The sequence below is a fragment of the Atractosteus spatula genome, chromosome 23, assembly GCF_055471065.1.
Source record: "Atractosteus spatula isolate fAtrSpa1 chromosome 23, fAtrSpa1.hap1, whole genome shotgun sequence".
Classification (NCBI taxonomy): domain Eukaryota; kingdom Metazoa; phylum Chordata; class Actinopteri; order Semionotiformes; family Lepisosteidae; genus Atractosteus; species Atractosteus spatula.
The window spans coordinates 12,323,876-12,351,224 of NC_142728.1; the positions used below are offsets into that span (position 1 = coordinate 12,323,876).

Consider the following 27,349-nt stretch of genomic DNA (forward strand, 5'->3'; position numbering starts at 1 on the left):
AGAACAGTAACGAACCATAGCGCTTACAATACATAAACTGAAACATGGATCTAGTGAGAAAACGGAACTCTTCACACAAACATCCAAAAGCTTCTGATCATAGTACTGCGATATCGGATAGAGATACGTTATTGAATGTGGAGATGTGAGAAAATAAGGCATGGACAACACAAGATAACAGCACAACATTTTAATAATCAAAACTCAATCGACAGATGTGAAGCCTTCAAAAGAAAAACATTTCATCAATGTCGGAAAGGTCACTCTGCTCTACAGGGTGGTCTGCTTCCTGGTGCTGGGAAGCATTTCCTTCCGAAGCCACCTGGTTGAGTAATGACACAGGAACAGAATGCATCTCTGTTAAGGAATAGCCAGCATCATGTGGCCCCCCTCCACCTGCTCCTGGATGAGCTGCACTTGGTTGGAAAGAGATGGAACCACTGAAGGCCAAAGGGTCACCTTCCAGTAACTCTTCCCAATCTGATTAGAAGACAAATTGTACTAAATAAGTTACGTTACATGATAATAAATCATTCACTAGTACAATGAGTATTTTCATTACATACACACAAATCCTGTGTGTTGACTAAGCAAGCTACAAAATGGAATGCATACCCTGTAGCCCAGTATGCTGAACTCCACTGGGACAAGTTGGTGCCGTCAGAGTCTTCTCTTGTGGAAAATGCGGCTGAAGTCTGCAGCAAGTCAAAGTTAGAGCAGAATTCAGCGTAAGACTGTTTTAATAGCACACAAGAACAAAAATTGAAAAGGAAAATCTTTACATTGGCAGATTTTATCTTCTGTGACAATTAGCTTCCTTTTGCTGTATAATATGTAGAATGTCTACAAGCAGAAAGAATAAACTGAACAAGATGTGAGCATGTATTCTACAATGTTTTGAAGTATTCATAACCCAATCTCACCCCTTTCATGTGGCAGGATTTGCCCTCAGCACAAGCAGAATTAAAAGTAAGCATACAGGAATTGACTGGGTGACTGCTCTAGCCAGTGAAAGTGATAGAAGCCCATCTCACAGTTCACAAGCCAAGCCTGCACATCCCACTGCTGAAAGAGTCCGAGACACTAAACAGGTCAGTTTGATATTTTATCCATTTTCCAAATTGTAATCCAATGCTTGGTAGTAGACACCTGGAGCAGTGAGATGGACTCACAGAGGCATGATAGACCCTTGGCAGGATTCCATTCGATATTTAATATCTATATGGCACACTGGTTTTGAATTTAGTGTGGCTACAGAGTCTCAAACACTTTCTATTAAAACTCACAAATGTGACACCTGAACACAAAAGCCTTCACTTTACTTTGTAGGTTACCTCACAAATCACCAAAATTTATCTTAACTCGTGCTTTTAGAAACCTGCAAGCCTAGAGCTAGAAACAACTTTTTGGCTGTTGCCACCTGAAGACGACTCTACAGTTGAAATGTTGCTTTTCTTTTCAGTATGGAATGAAGCTTTCTGTGCATTTGCAGCCTACACAAGCTAACAGCTGCCTACTCGAGCACAGAGCCATGTTTGAGGGGAAAAAAATGAATGCACTGTATTAAATATACAAAACATCAATTATGAAGCTTTTGATCTAGTACCTGTAGTTTAATTGTGGAGTACTGAGTAAATCACACAGTGACTGGGCTGCCTGCTGTCCTACTGGCGTTGAAAGGCCGGGCCAGGAGAAAGAGCTTTCGGTGTCAGGTAGATGTGAAGTCACTGGGACAGAAGTACTGAAACAAGGTTGTGGAGCCTCATTTCTGTAATCTACGAAAAAGGAGGCATTCTCCCAGGAGGGTACCATGGGAGTAGTCACCTGCTGTGGCCTATTGCAATATCCTGAGAAAAACAAGCAAAACATCACAATGAAATGTTGGAATACCTTATTAAAGGAGCTGCATTAAAGTATTTTATTGCTTGTTTAATGCAAATAGTTGAGCAATTAATCTTAAATGAAATGAAATAACTATACAATAAAGTTAGATCCATTATTTTGGAATTACTCGTAACTTACGAAAATCAAAACAAAAAGGACCCTTTAGTACAAAGTGTAAAACGTAAAACACCTACCATACTGAAGGTCACCCATTTGAGCTTCAGGCATTTTATGAGATTCTGAAGTCACTTCTAAAAGGTGATTTAGATCAGCCATACCCTCCGTCCCTTTAAAATTACATGCAAACAAATAAAAACATGGGTAAACCTAGGACTACCATGTAAGATTTTCCAAATAAGCACAACTTTAAAACACCAATCCAATGTGAGGAAACCATGATACCTAGAAAATGGATACATGGCCCTCTTTCAATTTAGGTGTTGCACAGAAAATAAGGAAAGAAGCAGCTTACCTGCATTGTGAAGAACTTCATGATCACTTTTGTCAGATGTTTTCAAACTGCTAGCTTTCTTGCTTTGGTTCATCAAACCAGGATTTGGGCAAGGTTTCCCTTTACTAAAACAGCATCCATTAAAACAGTCTCCAAACTCTTAAAATCATTACCTTTACAAATCAATCATTAAGGAATCATTTCTAGAATACACACACAATTAAATGCACTGTGAATACTATAAGTCACCCTGCATGTAGGGATCTGCAAATACCAGCATTCAGTGGGTGAATGTTTTGTTTGCACATTGCTATAGTCACAAAAATCTACTGATAGAAGCAATAAGGATTAGGCAATATTTTGACAGAACAGTGATGGGTAGCATCATTAAAATAAAGTATATTAAAAGCCCTTCTCACTAGCCAGCTGGGACCAAAGTGAAGGCAAACATGTTTGTTATTCAAAGAATAAGAGAGGTATTAGATTACTAACCCATTTCTGTTGTTCTTAATACGCTGGGACTTTTGCCTGTTTACTTCTTCACAAATCCTCCTCCTGCATTGTTGTCTCTTCATCTGATGTTCCAGTTGCCATTTTTTGCACAGTTCTTCTGGTGGATACAGCACCTAAGCAAAAGTAAAACAAAGGGGATGGACATCCTTTGTAACTTAAGCAGCCAACTGGTAAGAATGTTAAGGTTATAAATCACTGATCTTAAGAAATCTGGATCTTATTCAGCTGTTTGACAGAAGCCAGGATATTAACAACTTCAGTAGGTTGGTAGGGTTTTGAATTTGGAACCATTTGGATTTTGAAGGATTTAACAGTGTTCTTTTAGTGTTTAGTTCAACACTAAATAGCTCAAAGAAATTAACCTGCTGTTAGGCTTAGGAATGTACTCCTCAAAGTGATAGCAATGATTTTTGACACGGTGTCAGTGGAAATTAATTATTGTAGGTTAAATCGGTCCTAGTCTGGTCGAGTCACAGCACAGCAGGTTTTACAGGGAATATGTGCTCCTCACTGACAAAGCATTGAAACCGTTTGAAGTAAGTCAGAACAAACTCCTGTGGCTAGATCTTCCTTTCATCAGTGGTTGATCTGCTTTGTAATGAGACTCACTGTTCTGTGCTGGTGTGCTGGGAGCAGTTGCTGGATCAGCTCCAGGTAGGCAACAGTCATCTCCAGAATGGTGACCATGTCATTCCGACTACCACTGAGCTGGGGAAGGAGCTGTCTGAGTTTATTACAGCTGACGGTGATCCGCTTTCTGGGTGAACAATAGAAGTCAATGGCAAAATATACAAAAAAATTTTTTTTTAGATTGTCACATTCTCATAATTATCAATCCAAAAAAGCGCCTTTGCAAGGAAAAAAAACATTTACACGAGCATCATCTTTTTGCAAACACCTGCATATATTAAATGTAAAGATTGCAGACAAACATCTCCAAAATATAGAAATTGGATCTCAGTACATATATAATACACCATCACTTTATGGTTTAGTCCTACGTTTTAACAATCTACATTCTTATGGTTTTGGTTAGTGGATGTCCTCGTTAGGTCTTCTTATAAAGGAGATGCAGAGTTGTCATCTAAAACAACAACAACAATAATAATAATAGCTTATATAGCACTTTTCTGGACACTCCACTCAAAACGCTTTTCAGGTAATTGGGATCCCCTCCACCACCACCAATGTGAGGCCCCACTTGGTTGATGCAACGGCAGCCATAGTGTGCCACTCTACTCACCCCGCCCCAGCTCTCAGTGGGGAGAACAGAATGAAGCCAATTCATAGATGGGGATTATTAGGAAGCCATGATTGGTTAAAAGGCAGGGGGAAATTGTCCTAGGGTTAACACCCCTACTCTTCTCAAGAAGAGTCCTGGAATTTTTAATGACCACAGAGAGTCAGGACCTCAGCTTTATGTCTCATATGAAGGACAGCACCCTTTCACAGTATAGTATCCCCCATCACTGTGCTGGGGCATTAGGACCCATACAACCATAAATAACTCCTACGAAACAAACATCCAAAACTCTAACTTACCTACGGTTTCTTTCCATGATAACACAGCCTCGATTGATTTTTGCAGTAGCTTGTCTGTGTTCTGCAAGCATTTTCTTCTGAAACTCATTCAGACCAGTCTCATCATCCAGTTCATCTGTAGACCACAGCCTAAATTTACATCAAATGTCAATCTTGCTAGCCTAACCACCAAATACCATGTTTAACTCTAGTACAAACAACAAAAATACTCAAGCAAAATTTTAGTTCACATAATGAATAAATTATGTACACAATAAAGTGTCTCTTTAGTGCCAATGTGATGTTTAAGGGTTAATCAACTTTGGACATTAATTTTTAATATAGATAACTTCAAAAACTACATCCATACAGCGTTGCATGTCAACAGTATTCTATGAGAAAACTCACCCAGTATAAAGTTCATTTTCCGTACCAGAACTGGACTCATTTGGCTCTCTGCAACTTTTCTCAACCGATAGAGGCGTGGATAAAAGTTCTTGAGTAGTCGTGTTACTAACAGCAGTTTCAGAAACACATGCTTTATTTTTACTGTTTAACCTACGGCTTGGGTAAATACTTTCTTGAATTTGGTTATCACAAGTGCTTCCATGTTCGGCAGATAATGACATTTAAATAACGAATTGCAATATCTCTTTATTTTCAAATTTAGTTTTACTATAAACGTTACTATTCTCCTCACCACATTTTAAAACATTCTTTGTAGATTGCAAATTGGTAGCTAGTGTGCTGAGAAATTTGCCGAATCAAAAGGTCAGCTGGTTGTACTTAAGTGCTTGTAATTCACCGTAATTCTTTAACTGTGTCAGAATGCGACGTCAACAGCGTTTTATTCTAATAAAAGAAACATCTTCGAGAGAACGATGGGGGTAGAATTCAGTGGGGGGAAAGTGCCTATTTTTTTATTAATTCATTGTATGCATTTATCTCTTTATGCATTTTTAAAAATAAAAAGTACAATCTATCATTCCGAACACCCGGCCTCTTAACTAATGTTTGTGTTGTGGTTATAGTTGCTCAGCAACAACCTAAAACGGAAGTGTTCTGCAGAACGGTTTCCGGAAAAAGGAGCGCAGAAAGAGGTTATTGTCAATTCAAGATGGCGGCGCACATGGCAAAGCTGAGAACTTGGAGCAGGGTGCCTAGGTAATTATAGACAGTACGATTATTTATTTAATTGTTAGGGTAAAATCAGAGAAATCGATCTGAATTTATTGTACGCTGTGACAGTTTGATTGCGGAAGTTCAGTCCTTTTTGTTTGTGTTGTAATCATTAGAGAGATGTCTTACACCCGTGACATTGTATTCATCCGTCATAATAGCAGTTATAAAACACCTTTCTACATTAAGAATGACAGAATATCAGTGCTTAAGGCTTGTTATGATTTGATTTCTGTTTTATATATTGCATGACTGATAAATGGTGAAAAGAATGTAATGTCATTGTTTTTAGTCTTTTTTATTACCATTAACATTTGGTTCACATGGATGGATCCACACATCATAGCAGGGCATCGCACAGCAACATACTGTAGCTATTCAGTGACCGTGCTATGTTTTTAAGTAGAATGAAAATTAAACTGTCTGTTGCACTTTGCTGTTTTTATAATCGAAAGTTTAAAAAAACAACAAATGTTAATAGTGTCAGATTAAAATTCTTAGCCATTGTCTGTCTAGCCATATATATATGTGTTATTTTAATGTGCAGTAGAATTGTTTTTGAACTGTTTTATTTGTCTTAATCCAGATTTGGGATTGCCGCCTACAGGAGGTATAGCAGTGGAAGTGGCTACCCAAACATCTCTTTGTCTACCCCCCTGCCTGGAGTTCCCAAGCCAGTGTTTGCCACTGTGGATGGCCAGGAGAAATATGAAACTAAAATCACAACGCTGGAAAATGGACTCAAAGTGGCTTCACAGAATAAGTTTGGTCAATTCTGCACAGTTGGAAGTAAGCAGAACTTGTTCTGAAATATAACTTGTTCTAAAATAAAAGTAAATAAAGATTTACTTTTATTGTTGTTATCTAAATAGGTCTAGTCCCCCAAATCACTGGACTCCACACATAGGTCCTGCAAAAGTTTATATAGTACAAGCTCTCCATCTCTGATAAAGAATACATCCATACCAAACCTGGCTGTCTCTATTCTATCTAACTGCATCTCTGACATAAAAATTTGGATGACTCAAAATTTCCTTCATCTTAACTGCGACAAGACTGAAGTCATGCTTATTGGCACCCCCCATCAACTTCGTAAAGCCAGTCCTGTAACCCTATCTGTAGATGGTTCTGTACTTGAGCTTCAATCTAAATTGAAAAACCTTGGGGTTATATTTGATTCTGGCTTATCATTCGACCCACATGTGCAGCATACTGTCAAAACATCTTTTTTTCACCTTAGAAATATCGCTAGACTATGCCCTATGCAATCATTAACTGTGGCTGAAAAGCTGATCAACACATTTGTGTTCTCTCGAATTGACTACTGTAATGCTCTACTCACGGGGGTATCTAAATCTACTTTGAACAAACTGCAGTATGTCCAAAATTCAGTAGCCAGAATCCTGACCCAGTCTAGTGCAAATTATCACATTACTCATATCCTGGAGTCCTTGCACTGGCTTCTGGTCAAATTCCGTGTAGATTTTAAAATCATGCTCACCTATAAGGCTCTGCATGGCTTGGCACCTCAGTACCTGTCTGAATTATTATCGCCCTACTCCCCACCTCGCAACCTTCGCTCTTCTAACTCTGGTCTCCTTACTGCCCCCCAAGCCCATCTACATTGTATGGGTGACAGGCCCTTCTCCTGTTATGCCCCCAAGCTCTGGAATTCTCTGCCCGAGGATATCAGAGAGTCACCTTCTCTAAACTCCTTCAAATCCAGGCTCAAACCCTTCTTTACAAAAGCCTTTACTTAACTGTTCCATTCTTCACCCCTCTGCTTTTCTTAGTACCACCATCCACGGTCTCCTCTCTATATTGTAATTGTGTTTTAACTTGTGTATTCTGTTTATTTATTGTTGTTGTCATTCTGTAAAGCACTTTGAGAAGCCACCTTTAAAGGCGCTATATAAAATAGTTTATTATTATTATTATTATTATTATCATTATTATTATAAAGCACATCACTAATAGAAGATAGACACACTTTCTGCAGCAAAAGGAATTCAGGGGATCAAGATCAAAAATGTTAAAATCAATTTTTTTCATTGAATCATTACATTACTGCTTAAGCAGTTTTTTCCTTTTTTGTCTGTGTGCATAGTATTATTTTGAGGATTCATATTGGGTTTTTTGCCATTTCAGTTCTGATAAATTCTGGATCCAGACATGAAGCAAAGTATCCAAGCGGAATTTCACATTTTCTTGAGAAGCTAGCATTTTCTGTAAGTTCTGGCACTGTCTCCGTTGATTATTATTAACATTAAGGTTTTGGTAAAAAGACAATAAAACTGACACCTGTACACTTGTTTTTTTTATGCATAAATATGCAATGTCATTTAAGTCCACAGCCCAGTATGGAAGCAAGGATGAAATCCTTTTGACTCTGGAAAAGCATGGGGGAATCTGTGACTGCCAGACGTCCAGGTAATGAAACACAAATGCCATGTTTTTTCATTGTAACCGTGAAATGGAGACCTGGCCTTGTGCTTCAAAGTAAACCTTTGTGAAAATGCTTATGTCATGGTCTCTGAACAGAGATACCACGATGTATGCAGTGTCAGCAGAAGTGAAAGGACTGGACACAGTGGTCAGCCTGTTGTCTGACGCGGTACTGCAGCCTCGATTGACAGGTAACGCCAATCATTTACAAACCGTATCACTTCTTGGGACTAAGAATAAAATATTAATGGTGTTCAATAAAAAAATGTTGACTTCTATCCTAGCAAAAATCACATTTTTTTAACTAAGTAATTACAAGTTGGAGCAATTGACGGCTTTTAAAATAAGGTCTATTCATAATGTAATTTATAAGTATGGATCTGGTTGTATAGTGCTTTAATTTTCAAAATACCTAGTAATAAGGCACAAGATAAAATCTAGGCTTAGTTCCCTTTATTAAAAAAAAGGTAAGCATGCACTAGTTCAAATGTCAGTACTTCCCTTCTGGGTCATTGGAGATTGTTAACAGAATGGCTTCTAAAGCTGTTCTTGGGTAACTTGACATTTTAGATAGATTTTCTCAGTTTGATGTGTAGGATTCTTCTTTAATTTCTAAAAAAGCTCATCAGTGCCTTTTACAGTAGTTACATTTATGTTGTATTCATGTTATTTGGTTTTTTAAAATACTGATCTAAACAGCTGGTAATCTGATAATCTGAAATATGGTAATCTCCTCTTGCTGTTGCATTCAGATGATGAAATCGAGATGACCCGGATGGCTGTCCGCTTTGAGCTGGAAGATCTGAACATGAGACCTGATCCCGAGCCCCTGCTGACCGAAATGATACATGCGGTAACTAATTCCTATTTGTGCTCTTTTCAAACAACTGTTTACCACTTGGTAAATGTTAGATCTAAGGTCAAGAGCAATTGTGAAGTACTGTTTTCCACCTAGAAGACCTAGCTAGATATGAGGTGCTTAAGTTAAAGGTTATGGATGGCTCCCAAGTCTTTTTTCTGACAATTTTTATTTTTTAATTTTATAAACTTGAAGTAGTGTTCGCCTCTCGCCTTTTGAGCTACTTGCCTCCAAATCTGCTTTAATAGACGCCTAAAATAAAGTTTGACAGCTACAGCAGAAATCCCATTCAATATGGCTTTGAAAACATCAGCAGCAAGTTCTGCTGTCCTCTTCACCGGCATCATAAATCCATAAATATTATTCCAATAATGTCCAAGAAATAGCTTCATCTGTGATATTGAAGTCCTGAAGATGGCAATAAAAAGACCTCAACTAATTCTTTGTTTAACCTTGGAGATCAAACAGATTATACATGTGTGTATGGGCAACCTTGTCCCCAGGGGACACCATAACGCATATTGCAGAACGGAGAAGTAATTACAGAAAGAAAAATCTTTTATTGATTGCAAGTCCTGGAGAGGGCATAGACCATCCTCTGTTAGAATGTGAGTTCCTTTGAATATTCGTTTAGAAAAGAGAATGGAGAGCTGCATGTAAGGAGTTTATGAGCATAAACAGGTGATTTTTTTTAGCTCAAAGTCTAAAAATTAAGTGCAGGAAAATTTGAAAAACAATTGAAGAAAAGTGTCAGTAGCAGCAGCTCTAGCATTGGGCTTTCATGTGAACAGTCATGGGAACTTGTCTGTCATCCAAGTTTATAACACTATCTATTTTCAGCCTTCAGTTTCTATACTGCCTGAGTCATTTGCTGACTTATGGTAGATATAGATTACTCCAAAGCAATAAATCAAATCTCAGTTCTAAAATTCACATGCAGAATTTGCTTTTGACGTGCATGCTCCACTAGTGTCACATGGGCATATGGAGAAAGACTTCACCACCGATAGAGAAAAACATCTTCATCTCCAGTTACATGCAGATTCATTCTTTCTTGTTAACCAGCAGAAACCTGTTGATTAGAGGAAAGTTAATGAGAACCTCTGTGGTGAATGTTAACTGATGTTCTTTCCCTAGGCTGCTTATAGGGGGAACACAGTGGGCCTACCTCGCTTCTGCCCTGCAGAGAATGTCGAAAATATCAACAAGACTTTGATTCACGAGTACCTGCGCTGCTACTACGGCCCTGAGCGGATGGTGCTGGCTGGGGTGGGCGTTGAGCATGAGCAGCTGGTGGAGTGTGCGAGGAAGTACCTGCTGGATACGAAGCCAGTGTGGGGCTCGGGGAAATCTGGCAGTGTGGACCGTTCTGAGGCACAGTACACGGGGGGCATCATCAAGGTTAGACCACCCACTAAGGTCCGCATAGAGTGTTGAAACTGGAGAATGCCTGGCCTTTAACAATCATTAATGCTTGGCAGATCTGAAAGTGGTCTGTTTCTTAGGCTTGTCAGTTTTGGGTCTGTTTAGTTAAAAAGGCATTGGAATGCTGTGATGCAAGAAGCGTCTTGCTAACGGAGAACAACAGAAAGTGTTTGACCTATTTGAATGCAGGGAAATATGAATCATTCATCCGTTTTTTGAACCACTTCTTCCGATTCAGGGTCACAGGGGAGCTGGAGTTTATCCTGGCAAGCAACAGGTGCAAGGCAGGATACACCCTGGAATGGACACCAGTCCACCACAGGGCGTACACAAACACAGACAGGGCTAATGTTCCCAGAAGTCCGTTAACTTATTTTTTTTTTCGAATGTGGGAGGAAACCAGAGCACTTGGTGCAGCCCACACAAACTTGGGGAGAACATTCAAACTCGACGCAGATCGCGCCCCAGGTCTGCAGAACCCAGAGCCCCAGTGCTATGAGGCAGCAATTCTAACCACTGTGCCGGCCTCAGTTGAATCAGTGAGGGGATTTCCCAATAGGCGGTGCAGAATCGTCCGAGCCCCATCAGGGCAAGGGTAGGACTTTCTTGACTTTTCCAGAGTAAGCCTGCAAGCTTAAGTTTGAGATCCCCCGCTCCTCAACATTAACTCGCTGGTTAGGAGTGGCTCAGTGGCTAGAGCCTGCCTGTCCTTCCTCATTCTCTCTGCGCACTACTGTGATTGTCGCCGTGGGCTGAGACATTAAAAACAATTGGGAAGTCCTAAGTAGGGTGCGTGTGAAGAAAATGTTAAAATGAAAAATGTCAACTCGGCAATCAAGTTTAAGTTAACAACCCCCAGTATTAATACGAGCAGTTAAGCATGTGGAAGTCGGCATGGTGTGTACTAAATATCCTGTATTGAGCCTGGGATTCTTTTATCTCTCCAGAATGAGAAGGACATGTCTGATGTCAGCCTGGGTCCCACTCCCATCCCAGAGCTCACACACATCATGATCGGCCTGGAGAGCTGCTCCTTCCTGGTCAGTGATCTTTCAGGGTGTGCTTGTATATAAACATGGTAGAGATCTGCTTATTGTGATGTTCCTTTTTTCCTTCCAGTCATGGTTCCTCATCTTCCCATATAAAAAAATATCCCATAGACTAAGGAATGTCTGGTTACATCTAATTTCCTTCACCTTAGTTATCTATCTTTAGTTCCTAAAGCAAACTTTTAAGATGAGTGCATGATTGTTGTGTGTGTTTTCTTAGCTGGATTGCTGTTTTTTATCAGGAGGATGACTTCATTCCCTTTGCTGTTCTCAACATGATGATGGGAGGGGGAGGGTCATTTTCAGCGGGCGGTCCTGGGAAAGGCATGTTCACACGACTGTACCTCAATGTCCTGAACAGGTAAGGTTACAGGCTTATTAGCAAGTACTAACCTCTAATGCTGACTTGCAAGAAAAACATGCTTCATTAATGACTTATGCTTTGAAATGCTTTTTGAATGTCTTACAAAGACCTATACTGCAATGCGTGTAATATCATAAAAGCACAGTTATTAGCACTATTACTTCATGTGTTTTGTAGTGCACTCAAAGTTTTAATTTTAGAATTACCACTTGTTAAAAAATTACAAAAGCTGTTGTGATGTGACATTTGCATTCACACGGTGAAAAGAAGTTATATATGTTTTTATTCCCTGTTTCAAGACAACTGCATTGTGACATCACTACTACAGGGCAGAAACAAGCGGAGCTAGTGTCGTTTCTGTTGCTGATGCTATAGAAATGTGGTATGTGGGTATTTTTTCCAATGTAGTTGCTAAGGTGGTGACAGATTTTAGAACATGTCTGTTGCATTTAATTGCAGACATCACTGGATGTATAATGCAACATCCTACCACCACAGCTATGAAGACACTGGTTTGCTGTGTATCCATGCTAGCGCAGACCCCAGACAGGTAATACTTCAAACTTATTTATATTTCACTTGTACCTTAAAAAAGCCATAGCATCACTTTGTGTTTTTTGAAGATTTTCTCAACTTTTCTTGAGGTGAAAACCATTATATACTGAACAGGTGTGTTGGAAATCATCTTGTGAGGCAGTGGTTCTCAGTCCTAGTCTTGGACTTGACTGAGTCTGTTTTGGCAGGTTTTTGTTCAAACTGAGCCCTTAGTTAAGTGCTAATTTGTTCAGTTTTCTATCTGAGGCCTTCGTTTGACAAAAAATGCTTTCATCTCTTAAACTAAATGTGTTTTCAATTAGAGTAAATGCTGTGTTAATCAGGACTGACCTCATTCATGTATGTTTTTTTGACAACCAACTGGATTTAAGCAGAAGGCAAACACTGTGGGAGTGTCTGATACAGTGTCAGTCTCACCTGTGTATGTTCATCATCAATTGATCAAGTGACTTCAAAGAGTTTTATAGAGTTTCATAACTGATCTAGAGATGTATGTGCTGAAGCTATTAGAAACAATGCAGTTTAACTAAAGCATTTTTGAAACCAAAGAAGTCTAAACCAGCAAGCTAATCAGTTACATGCTCCAATGAATGCTGGTGATTAAGCGCCCAATTGGAACAAAAACTAGCAGACAGGACCGCTCATGTAAGGGACTGATTGCAGTCTAAATTGTTGCAGTCAGATGAATGTGCATTTTAAATTCCGTTATCATTTTGCAGGTGCGGGAAATGGTTGAAATTATAACCAGGGAATTTATCCAGATGGCTGCTACACCTGGAGAGGTAATTCTTCAGGGCCTTCTACACAATAAGAAGGAGGCTTTTCAACATCAACCCACCAACAGGAATCTGGCTCCAAATATTTGAAAGTGAAATCCAACCCATTGCCCTATACGGCAGTGAAGTGTGGGGTGTCCTCGCAGACCAGGATTACACTCAATGGGACAAACACCCCATAGAAACTCTGCACATGGAGATTTGTAGAAACATCCTCCATGTGCAGAGAAAAACACCTAACAACACGTACAGGGCCAAACTAGGCCAATACCCACTAATAATAAACATACAAAAGAGAGTATTAAAGCATTGGCTACACCTAAAAACAGTGACCAAAACTCCTACCACCACAAAACCCTGTTGAGCCCAACAGAGCTCTCTGAGCCAGCTGGTCCTGAGGCTCACTGGCCCGAGCCACACCAACACCAGCCAGCCTCAGGACAGCACTGCTAGAGCACCCCAACTCAGAATCAACCACATCACAGCACGGATCATATAACAGTATCTCACACACTGGGACACACACACAAACACAACATAAAGATAAGAAACAAAGATAAGAAATGGCAAAAAGAAACAGACCCTATGGCCACAGCCTGGCAATAGAAACCGGGCGACACAGGCAGACTGGGCTGCCCGGAGAGGACAGGCTGTGCTCCCACTGCCACTGGGGAGACATAGAGACAGAGGTGCACTTCCTACTGCACTGTGTCAAATATTCTGGGATTAGAGAAACATCCTTCAAATCTAATCCCAGAATTCCCACACCTGCCAGAATCACAAGAAGTCTCAATCCTACTGGGAGAGGGAGGAGGGAACTCAGCTGAACTGGCAGCACAGTATGTGATCTCCTGTCACAGCCTGAGGAACAGTGAGCCTATCTCCCAATAATTCTCCATATGTCTATATGTAAATATCTTATGATTGTGTCTTTATTGTAAATGTCTGCAGAGTTTTGTTTTATGTTAATTGTATTTCTTTTGCTTTGGCAACACCAATTTTACTAATCAGTCATGCCAATAAATAATTCACCTTAAATTGAATTAATTTCTGCAGTAATCAGGTGAACTAATTTAAAGGTGGACTGTGGTACTGAAAATGAAATGAAGAATATTACAAAAAAAAACTCTGGCTAAACTTTATATAACATAACATTACATAACATCACTTTATTAGCCCCATACAATTTCTTGCATTAGGAATTTGTCTTTTCGCATACCCCAGCTTGCTCTCCATGAGACACAGACACACAGACAGGGAGAGAAGCTTGTGGTCAGAGCGCAGAGTCTGCCATTTATACAGCGCCCCTGGAGCAGTTGGAGTTAAGGGCCTTGCTCAGGGGCCCAACGGAGTAGGATTCCTCTGCCGGCCGTGGGATTTGAATCGGCAACCTTCCAGTCACAGGCGCAGATCCTGAGCCACAGAGCCACCTCTCCACCGTAGCACAGGAATTGACTAGCGGGATTTATCTTGTGGAAATTGTTTTGACACTTAATGAGCATTTTCTTTTACTGAAAGACTTTTTTTTGTAGGGATGAAGTTAAGGGATCACGCCCTGTGACTGGTATTCACAGTGCCCTGTGTTTCAGATGGAGCTGGAGCGAGCCAAGACACAACTGAAGTCCATGCTGATGATGAACTTGGAGTCCCGGCCGGTCATTTTTGAGGATGTGGGCCGGCAGGTCCTGGCCACAGGCAAGAGGAAGCTGCCACATGAGCTCTGTGAGATGATCAGTAAGTGTGTCCTGGAGGATTTTGTTTTTTCTTTTTATTTCATTTGTAGTTTCTCCCCACACTGCTAATCCAATCATGAGATGATGTCAACCCAAGGAGCTGAATTCAAGTGAGCACTTAATCTGGCAAAAAAGTATACTTTAACTTCAGATTCCATGTTTAGTGGCTAAACCAGGTGATGCACACACTGGGCTTTCTAATTCAGAGATGATGGATCCGAATTATATCCCACTGGTTCGAATGTGGGATGTATCATGAAGTGATTGGGAAACAAATGAGCTGATTGGCAGTACAGGATTAGACAGCGCCTGCCAGGATTGTTGAGACCTTGTAGTCGACCAGATTATTCTCGGAATGCAGTGTTATCACTGACAGATATATTAAAGAAGCAGCTTGCTGAGGGCTCCAGAGCCACTTCTAATGGCACTGAATTACAGGCTGACTATAGTTCATTCAGTACTACTTCTAATGTGGATTATGTAGTTACCTGTGACCCAGATTCAAAAAGCAACAGCAGAATGTTAACCTGGCTGGGTGCTGCCAGTATATCCTTTGAATTTCTGCACAGCAGCACATCCTGTGGCTTGGCAGGTGCATACAAGCTCCTCCAGCTGGCCAGATAGCACTGACAAAGCACGTTTTAGAGGCAGTAAATCACGACTGATTCAACACTTGTTGAAGCTGAATAGTTATTTTTTAATTTTCCGCTTTAAATGTCAATGACTTTAAATTCTATGCTTACCATTTCATGAAGTTCCACTAATGTATTTTGCTTCTTTTAAAATTTCCAAATGGTAAATTAGTTTTGACAAGTGTTCTGCTTAGTCTGAGGCAAGATGTCCGTAAGTTGAGACTATGCTTTAAAGAAAATGCAAATGTTTTTTCCTTTTAATTTTCTAGGTAAAGTTACAGCAAGTGACATCAAAAGGGTGACAACGAAGATGCTGCGCAGTAAACCAGCTGTGGCTGCACTGGGAGACCTGACAGAATTGCCCACACACGAGCACATCCAGGCAGCTTTAACAAGTAAAGACGGGCGATTGCCACGGATATACAGGCTGTTCAGATAGATATCAGCACTGACCGCTTTGTAACATAAACAGAAGTGGGAATTTCCTCTAAGATTTATGTTGAAATGGGGTGTAAATACATTAGCTCCAACTCTTTTGTTTATTTTTTTCTGTAAAACATTTGAAAAACTTTGGAACTTTTTGTTTGCATTTAGTCTTAAAGGAGTGTCATTACTTACGGTTCTAAACCATGTTTTTACAGTCTTGGGAAATGGCTTTTCTACTGAAATCTGTTGCAGATATCAACTGAATTAGTATTGACAACTGGGACGCCATAGGGAAAAGGGAGACGAGCTTTATCTTCTATGTAAAATGTTTCTTTATGCAGTACTAAGGCATCATAAGAGGTTACTGCCAGGAAAGAATATTTTTGTGGATAACAGATTGCTGCCAGGGTTTTGGTTTCTGTGGGTATAGATTATAGGTAGGAAAGCTTTAACTTTTGTTCTGGATATCTACACATCAGATCAGATCCTTGAAACTTTAAGTCTAAGAAGCTGAGTACAGTAGTGTTCTTAAACAGAATTCCAAATGACAGTTGTCCAAATGACAGACTTTCTTCTTGCTCAATCCAAGCTCTGCTTTAGAATTACAAAAGGTAGAGATTTACTGGTGTCTGTTACAAGCAATAGCAGACATTGTGGGAATCCAGTAGTGCTATTTGATATTTATAATTGTATTTTAAAATTTGGGTCAAATAGTTTTAATTTGTTTTTCAGAATGATCTAAATTACTGCAATAATTGGTAAGTTGGACAGTGACTAGAAATGTCAAGTACCCTACAAAAGTAAGTGTTGCTATACAAGAACAAACATTAACACTTTCATGAATCATTAAGTCATCTGTACAACCCTTAATCCTCCTACTACAGAACACAGCACTTTGTAATCTTTTCTATAAATATGACTAATGCTGATTTATATTTGGAGAAAATGTTATGACCTTAGGTTTCTAGTGATGTATGACTAGACTTTACGATGGGAAGAGAACAGTAATTTGAATGCTTTGCAGTTGAGAGTTTACTTATGAAACATGCTGAGCATTTGAAAGCTCTTCTACTTAATTCAGACATGATTAAGGTTTCACCTCAGCTCCTGTTACACATATACCTGTACTCCTGTGCAGAAAGACATTTTACAGCTGTGGCATTGCAGAAATAGAGGAGGATTCTGCACAGTTTTTTCTTAGGGCTCCAATATTCTGAGCAGAACTTTATTTGTGAAACCTATGGAAAGGAGAGAGAGGAAGGTTTTGCCTTTGTCAGATGGATTAGGTGATGAAATGTTGCAGGCCTTTCCTACAGCCTTCTGGGAGGTGAAGTGGGGGTAAGTTCCTGCCTTTTGCTCCCCACTTGCTGTAGTGCTTCACATTGTTCTAATTTTCTCACGCAGTGCTTTTCCTTCTCTGGGCAGAAACGCAACTCTGTGGTAATCATGATAGTTCGAAATTTTCACGTATAAAAAGGAACTTTTGTAGTTGTATGAATGTGTAGGGTCCAGAGAAGCAAATGTTAATTAAAATCAATTTGTCTGATAAATGTGATTGATTAGCTACTTCATATTAGTTGCTCATATATTTGTAAGTTTACTTAGTTGTCAAGATTTTCAAGATTCTGATCAATGTGAATTGTTAAATGCAAAGCGATTGCTAAATGACTCAAACTAAGCTACATTAATAACATTGTTATAATGACACAAGACAGCAGCAGAGGCCTTTTGAGTAAATTATTGATTGCCTTGCCTCTTGGGCAATCAGAATTACTCAAAATCAGAATTAATTTAACGAAGATTACTGCTATTTGGGATCTTTAAATCCATGCTTTTGCACAAGTACCAATTTTCCAGCTAAAGTAACTGAACTGTTTTAAAACAAGACTCGTGCCCTTAAGACGATTTTGTTATTATAACTGGCATTATTCTTGCACTTCAGTTATCTTTAATCTGAAGTTATTTTTCATTATACCACAGCAGTTGAATTTCTTCATTAGCATGCTTGTTTAGAGAAGGTAATAGTAACCTTGCCTAGGAACAACAATACGGCAGAGATAATTAAAAAAACTTACATCTTAATTTTATTGATGTACTGTAACAGCTGTTATTTTTAACTGTAGCATTTAAAGAGCTACAGTTGTAAAGGCAGGCAAATAAAATGCATGATGTGTTCATTGATAAAAAGATTGTAATACCTCAGTTGTAATATCAGGGCTTTTTTTGGAATGAGAAAATATAAAATACCTACAATATCAGGATATTTGAATTTCCCCAATCCTCGGTAGAATGCTTTGGATACGTTTTTTTTGTAACGTAGATTTTAACAGTTGTATTGTTGTATTTCTATATTTAATTTGATCTTTTTGAGGAAATATTGGATGTTTACCACTACCCTCCATGTAAATATGTGACGTGTACTCCAGTTCAGAACTTTCCATGACATCTTATATTCAAGCTTTACTGCATTCAAAAGCTGAATGTCGGTTTTAAAGTATTTCACTTCTGTTTCTTATGTAATGTAATTATTAAAGAGTTTATTTTAAAACAGCAGTTATTTAAACTTTTTGTGCCAGAATTTGTATAACATTTTTTATATGTATTGTAGGCATTTTTCTTCTTATAATTAAGGAAGAGCAACACACCTGGGATATTGATGATCCCATCAGACTCCTAGCCTCTAATACAATTATTTGGAACAAAAATCATAATATCCTGAAACCCTCAAGGAGCAGCATTCCCTTAACTGAACTGAATGACTTTTTCAATGGATCCATTACCAATAGTATCAGATTTTTAAAAGACGTGATTTAGTGTGACCTTTTAAAAAAAATCCAAGACCAGTATTGGAGACCACCCATTTTAAAATTAACACATTTGATGTTAATGTATATTATGGCTATTTCTGAGCAACATTTAAACACGCTACATTCATTTAGTAGACAATGATGAAAATATTTCAGTTAATAAAATGATTAGTTCCACATTGTACACCTGAGAACTCAATTGCAACTAAAATACAGTGGGATGTGGAGTAAGAAACCCTGTTTGTACAACAGCAGGGGTCGTGAACCCTGTTCCTGGAGACCATCAGGTTTTATAGGTAATCATTAGATAATGGATTTATAAATCTGTTATAAAACTGATGATTTTTTTTTTAAATGAGCAATGATCTATTCAGCCCAGATTCAATCCAGATTCCCCTTAACTCAACAAAAGTCTTGATTAATTGATTTATAGAATACTTACAAGTGTTTCAAAGTTAAAATTATATGTCTTTCAGGCTGACTGATGAAACCAATTGAATTGCAGCTCTCCGGGACCAAAATTTGATATATCTTTTCTAGGTAATAAACTGGTTGGGTTACTATTTCCAAACAAGATGAAGGGACCCACTACTTTTGAACATAAATACTGTAGTTCTGCTTGTTTTCTGGATCTCTTGAAACACTAACAACTAGAGAGCTTCCTTAATTGAATAATTTAGAATATTAGATTTTAAAGGTTGCTGATGACAGAGCTACAAAACATGCTAGTCTGTGGGCAGGTACTCTTCTACTAGATTATTCCAGTTTCTTCAAAAAACACATTAAAAAATGTGTATAACATATTTGAATTTTATAGACTCAAATATATCAAAAGCAATATTAACACTAGCAACAAGAATTTTGTCATCGTCACAAACCTAAACTTTTATGAATGTTGAACACATGGCTTAAAAAAGGAACCCCTGAGGTCATTTTGTACAAAGTCACAGGCACTTAATGTTACTGTTGATTTAAGAGTATTTACAGATATATCTATTAAAATCCCCCATTTTCACATACATTGCTGTAATTCTACAGGTACAAATAATGACGATGATTTATAGAGCACAAGATCTAAATCACATCAACACACGGCTTTTGTCTTGAGTTCAGAATAATTTGCAGTTAGTGCTACAGTTCAGCAGCCTGTACATTTAATGAGCAGATTGTAATGCCTTATGCAAGTCAGTGCATGTTCTTTCTTGAAAAAGTCAGGTTATTTTTCCCCTATCAAAGTACACTGAAGGCAAGCAGCTTAGTCATTTCATCTCAACAATAAATTTATAACGGTATACCAGTTTATTAAACCATAGAGGCAATCTTTTTTTAAGACAACCTTTTTGCTTTTGCAGTAATGGCTAATCCTTTCTTCTGAACTGTCACCAGACAATAGACATTTTGGAAAATATCACCATTTAAATATTGATAATAGTGCACAATAAATACATAAAACATTAACACAAAGGCATATACAAATTTAGGTCTCGTGGTTTAGTTTGGCAAATTGGTAAATCATTTTTTTTTATCAAGGACACTGTTTTTGCAACTCAAACAACAGCTCCATTCAGTCTGAAATGTGATTATAACCAGTCTAGGACTCATTTTAAATACTTCTAGGGAGGATTTTAAATCATTCACAGAAGTACAGATGTATTACTTATTTTGTTGGATTGGGATTGTTCCTACTCCAAAAAATTTAAATTATCACTAATATTGCAGTTCTGGAATGATATTAAATTAAACCATTAAAATAAATTACAACAAAATTAAAATTCTTTATAAACCTAATGTATTAACATACTACAAAATTCCTGTAAGGTCTTTCCTGAATAGCTCAGAACCTTTCAAAATACGCAGAACTGCTCTCCATTTCCACAATTGTTAATGCCACACTGATCTGAGAGAACATGACGAGCTATATTTGCAACCATTAAGCACGTTTTTCAGATGAGAGTAACATTAAGAAACTGTACTGGATCAATAATCTGGACATTTTAGTAAAACTAATTTGGCCAATACCATATAAAAATTCATAATACTGTTGTATAAAAAAAAGCTAAAAAGGATATTCATTATATATACAAACTGTACAAACTGAACCCAACAGCTTGTTAAATGCAGTTTTACAAAAACCAAATATGACAATATATCTGTATATACATTTAAAATAAAGTTATAAACTGTAGTTATGAAAGAATATTAAATCCAAAGATTAAATGAAAAATTTAACCTCCTTTAGAGGTTAAGGAACAGTATAAAAATAGACCATTCTCTGCCTTATGTAAAATTTGATTTACAGGACCTGTACTAACATAAGATAACCCAGTTCAGCTCTGCCAAGTGCTGAGGTAAAGAGTGTTTTGACCTCTCCTGGCCCCCTTTTGTACAACTGAAGGATAAGAGGCATTCTTAATATGAAAGTGCACATTCCACCATGCAGTGTTTGCGTCAGCTTTCATTCAGGAGACAGAGCAGACAACACTGTTCTTCTGATTTTTTAAAGCCTCCCTTCTTTGAAGTTCTCTGGTAATCCTCCTTCTGATACCTTCTAAATAAAGGTTTCTGTCAAACTGACCAGCACCCAAAGGAATGCTACAAAACAAAAAGGGAAATCATTCCATAAGTATACCATAGAGACACTTGAAGGACTACCTGTATAACCTAAAAAACTTGTAACAGGATATATACTTACTTGTCTCTACCTGGCCTCACTTTAACCTGGAAAACAGCATACACAGGCCTGTGATCTGATGTTTTGATTGTAGAGCAGCAGGCATACTTCATAACTTTGATGTCATCTTTCTGTCGACTTCTGTACAAAACTCGATCCTTGAAAGTAAAGTAGAGGACAAACTGAGGATGTGAAAAGATAATGATGCTGAACATGACAGAATTCATTACAACTACCATACCCATATTTGTTGCATAGTGTGCATTTCATCCTTTTTATCATAAGCAGCTGTAGACAAAGCTGTTCTTGAGTAATTTCTTCTAGTAACGATTTAATATATCAAAGTCCTTTATAACAGCAATCTGGAACATCCATCCATCTTCTGACCACTTCTTCCGATTGAGGATCGAGGGGGAGCCAGAGCCTATTCCTGCAATCAATAGGCGCAAGGCAGGGTACACCCTGGACAGGACACAAGCCATTGCAGGGCAGACAGAAACAAATACAGACACGCACACGCTCATGCTATTTTTTCTAGAAGTCAATTAACTTCCAGTACTTTTCTGGACTGTGGGAGGAAACCCATGCAAACAGGAGGAGTACATACAAACTCCATTCAGATAGCACCCCAGGACTGGAATTGAACCCTGGGCCTAACCACAGCAAAACTGCAATTCTAATCGCCACCATGCCACCCTAAACCAAACTCTGATTACAAAAAATATTTTTATTAAAAATAGTTATTTTTATTATCCCCTTCAGAAGTTTTTTTTAATCAATCAGTTATGTATTAAAATAGGCAAAATTATATATTACAAAAGCCCATATTCTATATAATGAATTAAACCTATTGTGCAATTTGAAAAAGACAATGACCACCACTTCCTTACCGTGTATGATGGTGTTCTTTGCTTTGCCGTGCTATCATATGTGTCACAACCGATGTCAAACTTGTAAGTAGGGAGAAACTGAATAGGTGCCTCTTCAAAACCTTTGAAAATGGAACCTGTAGCAAGAGAAATAGTATAACTATGAGTAGAAACCTTTTTTTGCCTATTTCTGTTTCTGCAATTTAGTGTTTTACTAAAAGCTATGCTTAACTTATTTTTTTATTGTTTCATAATAATACAATATTTGCAGGATAAGATAGATGTACAGCATGCAACCACAACAAATTTGTTTTTGAACAATTTCCCAAACCATATATTAATATACAAAGTTGCAGGGGAAGGTTTGAATTATACCCTGACTAGAAACTGGTATTTGTCAGTACCTACAATCTGTTTTTTATCCAAATAATTGGAGAGTATGTAACCTACCGTCTTTCATTTCTTTGGAGAGCTGATCATACTGCAGTAGTCTGCTCATGTCTGAGCCCAGATCCTGTTTCAGTATTGACTCCACTCCTGTGCGGTCCTCACTCAGTCGGAAATTGAAGTCCCCAAACCAGAAAACCTCATCAAATCGGGTAGTAACGTCAGCTGGAAAATCACCAAAAAGGAGTAATTTCACTTGGCTTTATGTAAGACAAATAGAGCACTGTATGATCCTGATTCATTCTTCTAAAATATACAGGTATCTAAAAAAAGATAGAATCTTTAGAAATCTTGTTATAGTGGCTTTTTCAACAGCCCTTCAGGTGTTAGTTAATATTATGTTATTAATATGCAATATATTTGACATGCTGTACAATACATGCCAAACACAATTAACTACTTAACAAACACAGATAAGCAAAACTCACATGAGCTTGACCGGTAAGGGTTTGTATCCGGCAGGTCTCTAGGAAGTGCTAATGCTTCAATGATCTTGTTGTAGTCTAGAATCCTCTCGTATACTTTGGAGTCTCCAGCTGTAATGCATGAAAGGCATTCACCAAGAATAAGGAATGGAAACTGCTTAAACCATATTTAAGTGTAAGTTTAGCTCAGCTGCTATACAATTTGATTACCAAAAAATCATAGTCACTGCATACTTAATTAACTAATAACTGATCGACAGGCCTTTGGACCATAAGGCTTGTTGATGATTCTAACATCACCTAACATACCACAAATCTGCATGCACTTAATTAATGAACAGCTACAAAACTTCTTGTCTTTACACTGCACACAGTCCTACCAGTGCTGCCAGATAATAAAAGTACATTAAACTTACAGGTGAAGTGGGAGGTGATGAAGAGGAAAGATGTGCCAAAAAATGTAAACCCAATTCCTAATGCTCCTTTGGTTTTGATCTGAGAGATGATGCGAGTTGTTACTGTGGCATGTTCAACTTCTATAGGAAAAGCAAACAACATTTTTAAGAACCACTGGATAAAATCAAAATTTAATATGTACACATCATTTGCGCCTTGGATTCCTAGGGGTGGTTAAAAACCATAATTCAGCTCACTCCACTTCAAATGAATTTCTCAACACAATCTCTACTATCTACTAAAGTACAAGACTTACAATATGAGAATCAGCTGGTGAACAATTACACTGCACTAATTTACAACAAACTAATTGAGGAGCTAGCTGTACCAAAGTCTGAGTAAATGGATGAACTGTCCATTCAGAAACTAAAACCTCTAACAGATCATGCTGTCAGGAAGTTGCTACAGTTGCACAGTGCCATTTCTTTTGGCAGATACACATGTATGCTGAACTGAAACTGACATTTCAAGCCCAGACCTGAACAGAACCAGATGAGATCTCTCCTGATGAAGACAGTGAGGTACAGGACACCATGTGCAGCTGCATACAGCATGACATAATAGGGCCCCAGGGTCTCCTGTAGCCGGATTTCCCATTCCCTCCTGAGAAAACAGAATAAACATTTGCTTTACAAACTGCACCACAACGTGTACAGTGAATATCACAAATAACTTGAAAAAACGTTTTTGCAACACTAAATAAAACTGAGGTAGACATTTTATGTCTTTATGCACATAAAGCTGTTTTAAGACCTTGTTATACCAAACTTTTATATATCTTAATTGATCTCTATGACATTCAATTAAATAAGGCAGACAAATGAAAAAATGACAAGAAGAGTAATCCTTGCATATGCTAGCTGATAAAATCTAAAATAGGTTTTACCATTTTTTCCAGCAATTAGAAGAAATATTTCTCATATAATTATATCTTCATATTCTGTGGTTAATTCTTCTTAATCTATGCGCTTACTTTGTATGTGAACTTAATGTAATATTTGTAGCCCTGAATGCATTCCATGACTCCACATGATTTAATTGCATAAAACATACAGCATAAATAAAATGCAGGATAGTTTTTACTAAATTGCTCCATAGTAGTTAATTTTGCCTATTGGGTTTCTCTTGCACTGTACCTGTCTGAGCAGCCTTCCTGAACACCAATAAAATAGATGTCTTGGGCAAACTCAGAGTCAGCTGGTAGCAACAGATCATCCAAATTAGCAGGAAGTTCCTAAAGAGCAAAATTAAAACTGTTAACTCTCCAACCTATTCCATTTTTAAAGCTGAATGATTCTTGTTCTGTCGTCTGTTTCATGTACTAGCTCACCTTTTTTCCTTGCATGTTCCATGTGGCAATGTATATTCCCACTGTCCTATCAGGGAAATAGCGATCCAACTCTTCAGCTCCAAGAAGTGCACCATGACCAAGAACACTGCCTTCCAGAAAGCTCCTGCGACAGAAAAGATCAACCACAAGTAGTAAAGCACGGGAAATCTGATATACACTATTATAAGTAGCGTACAAGTCATTTATTCAACAAGAATAAGAATAATATTAATGAAAATAACCCCAACATCAACTTAAAACAGAAAACTTTAGCTGGTGTATATTTTTACAATTGTATGATTTGCAATTCAGACGTTGTGCTTATACTAAAACACTAAAAACATTTGATCATAAAAACATACATAATAAAGCAACATTTTTAAAGTGTATGACATAATACATGTATTTATGGTCTTGAAATCCAAAAATTCAGTAAATTGATTTTACTCAGGATTGTCATATAAAAACAGTGTGTTTAGCAACGTAACACATGTACCATACTCCCAGTTTCAGAAAAAGTTATTTTTACTGTGTATGAGTAAAACAGTGCTCGTCAACATTCCACTCTTGAAAAACGTGCCCAAGAATTCACTCCAATTCTCCACTGACCTCTGTTAGTGGAATTAAAGACAGCTGCTGAACAAGCAGCCTTGATCATCCTCACCCTAATGAGATGTTTCTCTAATCTCATGCTCAGTCCCTGCACTCTCTTTACAGCAGTATGATTTTAGAAACTGCACAATTTATAATAAAATAAAACTGCTTCTGTTAGCAATAGCTACACTAGTACATGAAGTACATTCACATAGGTGATCTTATTTGCTCCAGTTGTATCATGTCAAAGTACAACTACTTTTAATCAGCACACACACCGTACTGTTTGACATGATTTATCCTCACATCCAACTAAAATAAATGAAAACAATATAAGTCAGAGGTTTCTGACATTCCACATTTCAGACTAATATTAAGATTTTGATTCTATCAAGTCAAATGCCTTGGAATTCAAACTGAGCTAAATCTTTTAATGCTGTAAAGTTCTCCATCCACAAAAAACATACTACCCTCACATTCCAGATATTTGACACCAGTACCTAGTTATTGAACATACAGTCTATAAAAAGATAAATGTAATAAACTGAAAATACATTTTTCTCAAAGAAAGCTATTTCAGCAAGTGTACCATAATATACAGCTGCAGTAATATAAAAAGAAGAGATACTATGACCTACAAACTGATTTAAAAAACCTAAAACATACCTATTCCGTACATCCTTGGGTCGAATGGGATTTAGCACACTGAGTGTAGACTTCATGGAGCTCAAAGAAGTGTTGTCTGACACCATACTGTCCAAGAGCCTGTATTCGCTGAGGCTGCTGTGCTGCCTCTCGTATCCCCTCTTTCCTATCACACCATAATCCACACAATCCTGATCTATCCTATTAGCTGTCCTTAAGGAAGTGGAAGCCATGTTGACTCCCACAGGGGGCAAAGGTCCAGGATATTGCAGAGGTGACAGCTTTGTCTTTGAAGACATGATAATCTGGTGTTGGGTGTCCCCCTTAAGGGGAAGAGTGTGACAGGAGGACCTCTTCCCAGGATCAGAATGGCTGCTGCTTATGTTCCTGGATTTACGGAGCAGGAGCTCTCTGGAGCTATTCTGATCACTGCCCAATGATGCCTGCCTGTCCTGAAGAGCAAAGATGCTGTTCAATAAAGAATGGCCAGATTTGTCATCCTGAAGGGAGTCTGTTGAAGACCCAGTCCCCGTTGGGTCAGTTAGGCTGTCCTGGCTGGTTCTGAGCTTTCTCCTTCTCAGTTTCTCTTCTTTCGAAGCTCTTGTCCCCAGGCTTGATTGCTCAGAAGGCTTTGGAAGAAGGGGTGGTCTTGGTAAATGTGGCCTCTCTTTTGTCATGACCCCACGGTCCGTCTCATCTGGAGGAAACCTCAAGGTTTCATTCAGATACCTGTCACTCATGTATCCTTCTGCATCTGCGTCCTCTTGCTCGCTATTTTCCTTCCTGCCGAACTCTTCCTGATCCTCAGCATTCAGTGTCCCCGAGGGATACACACCATTCAGAGGCTGAGACGAGCTACCATTTTGAAGGTTCATTCTCATCTCCTTAACGTTACAGCTCCAGTTATTGGTAACTCAGTCCTGGAGTTCCTGAGACATTTTTGTGGCCTTACTGGGAAAATGTAACATTGTGGAATATTGCTACTACTTTCTTTAAAGAGAAATTTGAATGTTTGAATGGATACCTGACTGCGAAGTCACTTGAGAAAGGTTCTGAATAATTTACACTCGAGCGTTAATTATTAAGAACTTTTACTAAATGGCGTTGGTGAACGTGAATGCAACTTGTGATGATAGTTTCAATTGTTTTAAGCATCTGCTGGTGGCACTCCTAGTTTCAGCGATATGCAGAGATTTTTAAACAGAAAGATCAAAAGCAACACCTGTTGAAAAAAATCAAAAACATTTATCCATTTACCATTGTTTCTAATTTCAAAAACTCCTATAAACTGAA

General features: G+C 38.2%; 3 protein-coding genes across 6 annotated transcripts; 1 reads left to right on the plus strand and 2 right to left on the minus strand.

The window, feature by feature from the left end:
• Positions 1 to 226: 226 nt before the first annotated feature.
• LOC148816168 (uncharacterized) lies at positions 227 to 4,998 on the minus strand. Its single transcript, XM_088940365.1, has 9 exons — positions 4,778 to 4,998; positions 4,391 to 4,519; positions 3,458 to 3,605; positions 2,828 to 2,961; positions 2,357 to 2,460; positions 2,079 to 2,171; positions 1,607 to 1,847; positions 616 to 695; positions 227 to 480 (listed from the first exon to the last, which is right to left on the minus strand). Exons 1-9 carry the CDS (start codon positions 4,996 to 4,998, stop codon positions 227 to 229), a joined length of 1,404 nt encoding a protein of 467 aa, XP_088796491.1.
• Positions 4,999 to 5,476: 478 nt separating this feature from the next.
• On the plus strand, positions 5,477 to 24,033 carry pmpca (peptidase, mitochondrial processing subunit alpha). 4 transcript variants are annotated; one of them, XM_088940409.1, is made up of 14 exons: positions 5,477 to 5,533; positions 6,135 to 6,337; positions 7,697 to 7,776; positions 7,896 to 7,978; positions 8,090 to 8,184; positions 8,746 to 8,846; positions 9,990 to 10,253; positions 11,225 to 11,317; positions 11,569 to 11,687; positions 12,150 to 12,240; positions 12,965 to 13,027; positions 14,611 to 14,755; positions 15,656 to 15,781; positions 23,922 to 24,033. In XM_088940409.1, exons 1-14 carry the CDS (start codon positions 5,487 to 5,489, stop codon positions 23,936 to 23,938), a joined length of 1,527 nt encoding a protein of 508 aa, XP_088796535.1. In that variant the 5' UTR covers positions 5,477 to 5,486; the 3' UTR covers positions 23,939 to 24,033. The 4 variants fall into 4 exon arrangements, with proteins under 4 accessions (XP_088796535.1, XP_088796537.1, XP_088796536.1 ...); XM_088940411.1 differs by lacking the exon at positions 23,922 to 24,033 and adding an exon at positions 18,421 to 18,673; XM_088940410.1 differs by lacking the exon at positions 23,922 to 24,033 and adding an exon at positions 16,545 to 18,360.
• inpp5e (inositol polyphosphate-5-phosphatase E) lies at positions 20,824 to 27,086 on the minus strand. The gene is made up of 10 exons (XM_088940407.1): positions 26,078 to 27,086; positions 24,818 to 24,941; positions 24,624 to 24,721; positions 23,966 to 24,090; positions 23,448 to 23,567; positions 23,035 to 23,142; positions 22,610 to 22,771; positions 22,181 to 22,296; positions 21,312 to 21,448; positions 20,824 to 21,211 (listed from the first exon to the last, which is right to left on the minus strand). Exons 1-10 carry the CDS (start codon positions 26,935 to 26,937, stop codon positions 21,079 to 21,081), a joined length of 1,983 nt encoding a protein of 660 aa, XP_088796533.1. The 5' UTR covers positions 26,938 to 27,086; the 3' UTR covers positions 20,824 to 21,078.
• Between the last annotated feature and the right edge of the window lie 263 nt (positions 27,087 to 27,349).